The sequence below is a fragment of the Dromaius novaehollandiae genome, chromosome 1 (assembly GCF_036370855.1).
Source record: "Dromaius novaehollandiae isolate bDroNov1 chromosome 1, bDroNov1.hap1, whole genome shotgun sequence".
In the NCBI taxonomy this organism is placed as follows: Eukaryota; Metazoa; Chordata; class Aves; order Casuariiformes; family Dromaiidae; genus Dromaius; species Dromaius novaehollandiae.
The window spans coordinates 218870265-218878605 of record NC_088098.1 but is presented as its reverse complement, the minus strand read 5'-3'; the positions used below and the strand labels follow the sequence as shown (position 1 = coordinate 218878605).

Below are 8341 nucleotides of genomic sequence, written 5' to 3'. Positions count from 1 at the left end.
GCGTCACCCGTGACCTGCCCCGGGGCCGAGCAGCCCCCAGCCGAGCCCCTGTGGTTTCCCCCCCCCCCCGGCTGCGTGCCCCCGACCTGCCCCCCCGAGCGGTGAGGGTGCTGCTCTGCACGCCGGGCCCACGGCACCAGCGGATCCGGGCCTGCTGCTGGGTGGGCTGGGTGTCTGAGCGGGGGGGCGGGGGGGGGGTCACCTCCTTGCCCCCTCCCTCAGGCTGCTGGATTCAGCAGTTCCTCAAACCCAAACCAGACCCCCCCCCCCATAGCCTGGGGCCTTGCACCCCTGAGCAGCGTCTGTGCGGCACTGGGACCCCAAAACAACCCCCCCCCCCCAGTGTCCCAAAACAAAATGTCCCACCGCTGTGTCCCTGCCCCCCCCCCCCAACCAGGGTCTCCCCAGTGACCGGGGGGGGGGGGAATGCAGAGCAGGTGGGGGTGAGGCACTGGGGAGGGGGACAGCAGTGGAGACCTGGCTGGGAGGCGGGGGGAGGGAGATGTGGGGCAGGTGCTGTGGGGTGCAGGAGGGGCTGAGGAGTGGGGGTGCAGGTGCCATGGGGCACATGGGTGGTGGTGGGGGGTGTGGGGTGGCTGTAGGTGTGGGGCAGGTGCCATGGGGCACAGGAGTGGTGGTGGGGGCTGGCAGATGGGGGGCACAGGGCAGGGTCAGTGGGGCAGCAGCTCTGAGGGCAGGACGCACTGGGCCCCACCAGGTTGGGCCCCCCCCCGCTGCAAACTGCACCCCACAGCCCTGCCCCACAGAGCGGTGCAGCCACTGCCTCACGGCACGCCCCACCCTGCCCCATGGTGCGCCCCACGGCGTGCCCCATCCTGCCCCACGGCGCAGAGGGAGGCGGCTGCGGCAGCTCCTGGCGTTTATTCGTGTCGTACAAACCGCTGCGGCAGCACACGGGGCACCGCCGGGGCGCCCCACAGCAGGCCTGGCCCCACAGCGGGCTCAGCCCCGTCCTGCCCCACGGCAGTGCCCGGCAGCCCCTCTGCCCCATCCCAGGCAGGGTCTCAACGTGTGCCGCCCCCCCCCCCCCCCAAGGAGCCGGTGGTGCCATGGGCTGCCGTGGGGCAGCAGCCTGGGGGGAGCCGGCTGCCCCCCACACCGCGACCCCCATAGCTGCATGCCGCGTCCCTCGGCTGGGTGGCATCTGGCGTCCCCGATGCCAGCGCGGTGGTGCAGGGCTGTGCGCCCCACGGCATGCACCCCACGGCTGCGCCCCACGGCGCGCCCCCCCACGCGCTCAGAGCGGCGTCTCCTTCTTGTAGTCGTAGCCGCAGGTGGGGCCCTCGAACTGCAGCTTCAGCGCCTGCTTGAGGTGCAGCTGGGGGTCCAGCGTGGTGATGGAGATGAGCGGCTGCGGCAGCCCGTTGGGCTGGGGGGCGGCGGGGGGCGGCGGCGGCGGGGGGGCGGCGGGGCGGCCGCGCGGCAGCGAGTGCTGCTGCAGGCGCTGGGTGAAGCCGAGGCTGTCGAGCGGCACCGTCTGCGCCGTGGCCCGCGAGTGGCGCGTGGAGGCGGTGGCGGCCGAGGAGCCCCGCGAGCTCTGCGGCGAGGCGCCCGAGGCGGGCGAGCGGCAGCGCCCGGCCGTGGAGGCCGGCGAGGCGGAGGCCGGGCTGCGGCCCCCGCCGGGGGCGGCGGGCGGGCTGGGCGCGGGGCTGCCGGAGCCCTGGGAGGAGCGGGCCGGGGCGGCGCGGGGCGGCGAGGCGGGCGCCGGCGGGGCCCCGTGCCGCTCCAGCAGGCGCAGGATGGCGGCGTGGCCCCGGCGGGCGGCCACGCGGCCGGGCGTGCGCCCGTAGCTGTCGGCGTGGCAGGGGTCGGCGCCGCGCTCCAGCAGCGCCCGCACCACCTCGGCGTGGCCCTCCTGCGCGGCGATGCCCAGCGCCGTGGCGCCCTGGCTGCACGCCTGGTCCACGCGGGCGCCCCGCTCCAGCAGCAGCCGCACGGCGCCCGCCTGGCCCTGCCAGGCCGCCGAGTGCAGCGGCGAGCGCCGCTCGGCGTCCAGCGCGTCCACCCGGGCCCCGTGCCGCAGCAGCAGCCGCGCCGCCTCCAGCTGCCCCTGCCAGCAGCAGACGTGCAGCGCCGTGCGCCCCTGGGCGTCCCGGCCCTCGGGGTCGGCGCCGTGCTCCAGCAGCAGCTCCGCCAGCGCCGGGCGCTCCTCCAGCACCAGCAGGTAGAGCAGCGGCCGGCCCTCGGCGTCGGGCAGGTTGGGGTCGGCGCCGTGCCGCAGCAGCAGCTCCGCGGCGGGGCGGTGGCCCCGCAGGGCGGCGGCGGCCAGGGCGGTGCGCCCGTCGCGGCCGCGGCGGTCCAGGGGCGAGCGGCTCTCCAGCAGCAGGCGGAGGCAGGCGCAGTGGCCCTCCTGGGCGGCCAGGTGCAGCGGCAGGCGGCCCTCGGGGTCGGCCTCGGCCACGCGGGCGCCGTGCCGCAGCAGCGCGGCGCAGGCGCCGGCGTGGCCCTCCAGCGCGGCCAGGTGCAGCGGGCTCCAGCCCAGGGCGTCGCGGCGGTTCTCGTCCAGCCCCCGCTCCAGCAGCGCGCCCACCACGGCCTCGCTGCCCTGCGCCGCCGCCGCGCCCAGCGCCGTGCGCCCCTCCTCGTCCACGCGGTCCACGGCGGCCCCCCACAGCAGCAGCGTGCTCACCACCGCCCCGTGGCCCATGGAGGCGGCCGCCAGCAGCGCCGTGCGCCCGGCGCCGTCCGCCTCGTCCACGTCGGCGCCGCCCTCCAGCAGCAGCTCCGCCACGTCGGCGTGGCCCTCGTAGGCGGCCACCAGCAGCGGGGTGAGGCCGTCGCGGTCGCGCTGCCCCACGCGGGCGCCGCGCTCCAGCAGCAGGCTCACCACCTCGCCGTGGCCGCGGCTGGCCGGCACGCAGAGGGCGGCCACGGAGAGGGCGGTGCGCCCGTCGGCGTCGGCGTGGTTGGGGTCGGCGCCGTGCGCCAGCAGCAGCTCCACGATCTCGCGGTGGCCCATGTAGGCGGCGGCGATGAGGGCGGTGCGGCCCTCGGTGTCGGCGCGGTCGACCCGGGCGCCGTGCGCCAGCAGCGTCCGCACGATGTCCTCGTGGCCGCCCCAGGCTGCCGCCCGCAGCGCCGTGCGCCCCTCGGCGTCGGCCCCGTCCACGTCGGCGCCCGCCCGCAGCAGCGCGGCCACGGCCTCGGCGTGCCCGCCCCAGGCGGCCGAGCGCAGGGCGGTCCAGCCCTGGCGGTCGGGGCGGTTGACGCCGGCGCCGTGGCTCAGCAGGCACTGCAGCACCTTGGCGTGGCCCTGGCGGGCGGCCAGCGTCAGCGGCGTCTGCCCGCCGCGGTCGGGCGCCTCCACCTCGGCGCCCCGCGCCAGCAGCAGCCCGGCCGCCTCGTGGTCTCCGCTGCGGGCGGCGCCGGCCAGGAGCGTCCGGCCGCCGGCGTCGCGCTGGTTGGCGCTGGCCCCGCTCTCCAGCAGCGCCCGCACCGAGTCCTCGCGCTCCGGCGCCCGGCGCAGCGCGCCCGGCGAGGGCGCGGGGCCGGCCCCGGCGCCGCCCGCCCCCGGCTCGCCCGCGCAGGCGCCCGCCAGCGCCAGCAGCTGCAGCACCTCGGGCTCCAGCGGGCCGGCCTGCAGGCAGCGGGCCAGCGGCGCCCCGTGCCACACCAGCCACAGCGCCAGGTGCCAGGGCTCCAGCCCCAGCCCGGCGCGCAGCAAGTGCCGCGCCAGCCCGCGCACCTCGCGGGGGGCCAGCTGGGGCGCCCGGGCCGTGGCGCCCAGCGCCAGCGAGACGTGCCCGTCGGCCGCGCTGCACAGGAACCGCTGCGTGCAGTACTTGACGTCCAGCAGCCACTCGGCGAAGCTGGCGTGGAAGAGCAGCTTGGTGCCGCCGGGGCCGTCCACCAGCACCGGGGCGAGGGCCTCCAGGAGCCGCTGGAAGTCGTCCCAGCCGGGGCCGGGGCCGGGGCCGGGGCCGGCGCGGCGCGCCCAGAGCGCCCGGTGCAGCTCGGCGGGGCGCAGGGGCCGCGGGGCGGCCAGCAGCACGTTGAGCAGCGGCTGGGCGCGGGCGAAGAGCGGCCGCGGGAAGAGGCGCTGGCACAGCCAGAGGTAGAGGCCGTTGAGGGTGCCGGGGATGTGCCGGATCTCCCGGAGGACGATGGAGCCGGCGGCGACGCCGTCCAGCACCCGCTCCAGGTAGAGGAAGCACCCGTTGCTCTTGATGTGCAGCTGGTTGAGCATCTCGGCGGTCTCGCGCGTCAGGTGCCGGCGCAGGGCGGGCTCCCGGTCCAGGCGGCACAGGATGTACTGCTGCACGTCCCGCACGATGGCCGCCTTCCGCAGGTCGTCCAGGCACACGCGCCGCAAGCCTGCGGGCAGCGCCGGGCGCTCGGACGTCTCCTCCCCCCGCCCCCCACCCCGCCTTCGCCCCACGGCGCCACCGCTGCGCCCCGTCTCCATGCCCCCACACCGTGCCCCATCTCCTTGGCCTCACCAGCACACCCCATCTCCGTGCCCCCAGCCCCAATACCGCGCCCCATTTCCTCGCCCCCCAGCCCCACCACCATGCCCCATCTCTGCATCCCCAGCCCCATCACCAACCTGCCCTTCACCCCCCAGCCCCACCACCGCGCTCCATCTCCCCCCCCAGCCCCAACGCCGTGCCTCATTGCTTGGCCCCAGCCCAACGTGCCCCATCTCCTCAGCCCCGGTCCCACTGCCACGTCCCATCTCCACGCCCCCAGCCCCACTAGCAAGCCCCATCTCTGCACCCCCAGCCCCACCACTAGGCCCCACCTCCTCGCCCTCAGCCCCACCACTGCACCCCATCTCCGTGCCCCCAGGCCCAACACCAAGCCTCGTCTTTGTGCCCTCCACCGCATAACCAAGCCCTGTCTCCAAGACCCCAACCCCATGACTGAGCCCCTTCTCTGCAGCCCCCAGCCCCACCACTGCACCCCATCTCCGTGCCCCCAGGCCCAACACCAAGCCTCGTCTTTGTGCCCTCCACCGCATAACCAAGCCCTGTCTCCAAGACCCCAACCCCATGACTGAGCCCCTTCTCTGCAGCCCCCAGCCCCACCACTGTGCCCCATCTCCGTGCACCCAGCCCCACCACTGCACCCCATCTCCCAGCCCCTGGTCCCACCACCGCACCCCGCATCCACGCCCCTGGCCCGCCCCACCACTGTGCCCCATCTTGATGCCCGTGGCCCCACCACCGCGCCCCATCTCGGCGCCCCCGGCCCCACTGCCGCGCCGCACGCACCGGTGAAGGTCCTGGCGAGGGCCTTGCTGTGCCGCCGCGCCGAGCAGACCAGCAGCAGCCAGGGGGGCAGCAGGGCATGGTGCCGCCCCAGCAGCTCGGCGATGGTAGCGCTCGGCCCCGACGGCTTCCGCTCGCCCTCGGCCGGCGCCGCCGCCTCGTCCAGGGCGTCCACCAGCAGCAGCAGCGGCCGGGCCGGCGGCGGCAGGTCCAGCAGCGGCAGCAGCACGGCCCTGCGGGGACGGGACGGGACGGGGCGGGGTGGGAGGGCGCCGCGGGGGATGGCGCGCGGGCCCGGCGCCGGCACCGCGTCCCGCCGCCTCTCACCTCTTGAAGGCCTCGTCAGGGTCCCGCTCGCACTCGCCGGGCTGCAGGGCGGCCTGGGCCGGGGGCTGCCGCAGGGCCTCGCCGTACCCGGGCAGCAGGCCGCAGCGCTCCAGCTGCCGCGCCAGCCCCAGCACGAAGCGCCGCGGCGACAGCGTCTCGGCGTCCTGCGCCTGGCAGAAGTGCCAGCCCAGGGCGCGGGCGCCCAGCCCGGCCCGCCGCCCGGCCTCCGAGGCGGGCCACAGCAGCTCGGTGCACAGCGCCGTCTTGCCGCAGCCGGGGCCGCCGGTCAGCAGCACCCCGCCCGCCCCGCCGCCGCGCCGCTCCAGGCTCTGCCGCAGCCGCTGCAGGGCCCACTCGCGGCAGTAGAAGGGCTTCCCGCGCAGCAGGCTGCCGGCGCCCTCCATGCCGAGCCGGGCCGCGGGGCGACGGCGGCGGGGGCATGCTCAGGCGCTGCGGGCCGGGGGGCTCCTCCGCCCGGCGCCCGCCCCCGGCCTCCGGCGGTGCCGCGGGGCCCCGGCGCGCCGCTCGCGCCGCATCCCGGGCCGGGCGCGCCTGCGGGCAGAGCGGAGCGGAGCGGAGGGCAGCGCCGGCGCCGTGCCCGTGCCCGTTCCCGTTCCCGGCAGGCGCGGGCGGGACGCGCACGCCCTCGCCGCTGCGGATTCACCCCTGCGCCGGAGCCGGCCCCAGTAACCCGCTGGTGCCCGCGGCGCCGGGGCGGGCGGGCGGGCAGGCCGGGGCAGCGCCCGGGGTCCGCTGCGCCCACGCGGCGCCGGGCCTCGTGCCGGCGGGCGCCGGGGTGCCGGCTGGGCGAGTCGCGGCCCGCCGGGCCGGGCGGGCCGGCGCGGCTCCCCGCGGGGCCGGATTTGCCGGCGGGACCTTGGCGCTCGCCGTTTCCCCTTGCCGGGCGGCGGGAGGCGGCGCCGGGAGCCGGGCCAGCGCCCGGCCCGGGCGAAGGGCGGGCAGCCCCAGCGCGGCCCCGCGTGTCACGAGCGGTGGGGGGCTCAGCGGGGGCCCGGCCCCGTCCCGGGAGCGCGCGCGGCAGGGCTTCGGGGCGCCGCTGCACGTGGGAGCGGGACTGCGCGGGGGGGGCTGCCCCGGGCCCCCGGCACCACCCCACGGCGGGCGGGCGGGTGTGGGGCAGGGATCGGGGTCCCGGTGCAGGGCCCAGGGGGCACGATGGGGCAGGGCGGCACAGGGGCACAGGGGGAGGGGGGACGCAGCAGGAGGGTGCAGGGGGGACACGAGGGGTGAGGGGGAGGGCTGGGGCGCGGGGGGGACACAGGGGGCACAGAGGGGACATGGGGGGCTACGGGGGGCACAGGAGGTGCCGCAGGGATGCAGGGGGTAAAGGGGGGATGTAGGGCGGCGCGGGGGACGTAATGGGTGAGAACGGGGCAGGGTGGGATGCAGGAGGTACGGGGGTCCAGGGGGATATAAGGGGGTGGGGGGCGCAGGTGGGGATATAGGGGGTGCAGTGGGGCGCACAGGGGTGCAGGTGGAGGTATAGGGGGTGCAGTAGGGTGCACAGGGGGTGCAGGGGTGCAGGTGGGGGTATAGGGGGCACAGGGGGCACAGTGGGGGGTGCAGGTGGGGGTATAGGGGGTGCAGTGGGGCACACAGGGGTGCAGGTAGGGGTATAGGGGGCACAGGGGGTGCGGGGGGGCGTGCAGTGGGGGGTGCAGGTGGGGGTTTAGGGGGTGCGGAGGGGGCGCAGGTGGGGGTAGAGGGGGCACAGGGGGTGCGGGGGGGGCGCAGGGGTGCAGGTGGGGGTTTAGGGGGTGCGGGGGGGGCGCAGGTGGGGGTATAGGGGTGCCGTGGGGGGTGCAGGGGGTGCAGGTGGGGGTCTAGGGGGTGCGGGGGGGGCGCAGGTGGGGGTATAGGGGGCACAGGGGGTGCAGAGGGAGGCGCAGGGGGTGCGGTGGGGGCGCAGGGCGATGCCGGGGGGGCACCGCGGTGCAACAGGCGGCGCGGCCGGGACAGCGGAGCCGGGAGGGGCGGCGCGGCCGGGCGGGCGCGGGTCGGTCCGGGTGCGGGACCGGGACCGGGGCCGGGACCGGGGCCGCGGAGGCGGGAGGGGCGGCTCGGGCTCGGGCTCGGGCGCGGGTCGGTGCGGCGCGGTGCGGTGGGGCCGGGTGCGGCGGCGCGCAGCTCTTACCGTGCCGGGCGGGGCCCTCCGGGAGCGGCAGCGGCGGCGGCGGCAGCGCCCCGCGGCGGCGGCAGCGGCGGGGGGGGGGGGGGGGGGGCACTTCCGCCGCCCGGGCGGGACAGGAAGCGGCGGCGGCGGCGGCTCCGCGGCACCGGTCGGGTCCGGCCGCGCTAGGAGCTGCCGCAGCCGCCGCCGCCGCCCCGGCCCGAACCGCGGGGCCGCCGGGAGAGGGGGGCGGTGGGGGGCGGGCGTGGGGGGGGCTGCCGGGGGGGTGGGGGCTGGGCAGTGTCGGTGTGGGGGGTCTGTCAGGGGTTTGTGCATCTGGGCCGTGTGTGGGTCTGGGCGGCGTGTGGGTCTGGGCGATGTGGGGGTCTGTCAGGGGTGTGGGTCTGGGTGGTGTGGGGGTCCAGGCGGTGTGTGGGTCTCTCATAGGTGTGTGGGTCTGTCATGGGTGTGGGTCTGGGCAGTGTGGGGGTCTGTCAGGGGCCTGTGGGTCTGGGCAGCGTGGGGGTCTGTCAGGGGTGTGGGTGTCCGGGCAGTGTGGGGGTCTGGCAGGGTATGTGGGTCCAGGCGGTGTGGGGGTCTGGGCAGTGTGGGGGTCTGGGCAGTGTGGGGGTCTGGGCAATGTGGGGGTCTG

The 8341-nt window shown here is 78.0% G+C and overlaps 1 protein-coding gene across 1 annotated transcript; it reads right to left on the bottom strand.

Annotated features, from left to right (window-relative positions):
* Window positions 1-866: 866 nt before the first annotated feature.
* LOC135327212 (ankyrin repeat domain-containing protein 50-like) lies at window positions 867-7795 on the bottom strand. The gene is made up of 4 exons (XM_064505325.1): window positions 7714-7795; window positions 5559-6110; window positions 5235-5464; window positions 867-4335 (listed from the first exon to the last, which is right to left on the bottom strand). The coding sequence occupies exons 2-4, from the start codon at window positions 5960-5962 to the stop codon at window positions 1259-1261; spliced, it is 3711 nt and encodes a 1236-aa protein (XP_064361395.1). The 5' UTR covers window positions 5963-6110; window positions 7714-7795; the 3' UTR covers window positions 867-1258.
* Window positions 7796-8341: the final 546 nt, after the last annotated feature.

What these genes read in the sequence shown, in the direction of transcription:
- LOC135327212 (XM_064505325.1), bottom strand. Translation starts at nt 5,962, where the DNA reads ATGGAGGGCGCCGGCAGCCTGCTGCGCGGGAAGCCCTTCTACTGCCGC. An exon ending in CCTGACGAGGCCTTCAAGAG is followed by an intron (nt 5,465 to 5,558) that starts GTGAGAGGCGGC and finishes CCGTCCCCGCAG; the next exon opens with GGCCGTGCTGCTGCCGCTGC. An exon ending in CCTCGCCAGGACCTTCACCG is followed by an intron (nt 4,336 to 5,234) that starts GTGCGTGCGGCG and finishes CGCTGCCCGCAG; the next exon opens with GCTTGCGGCGCGTGTGCCTG.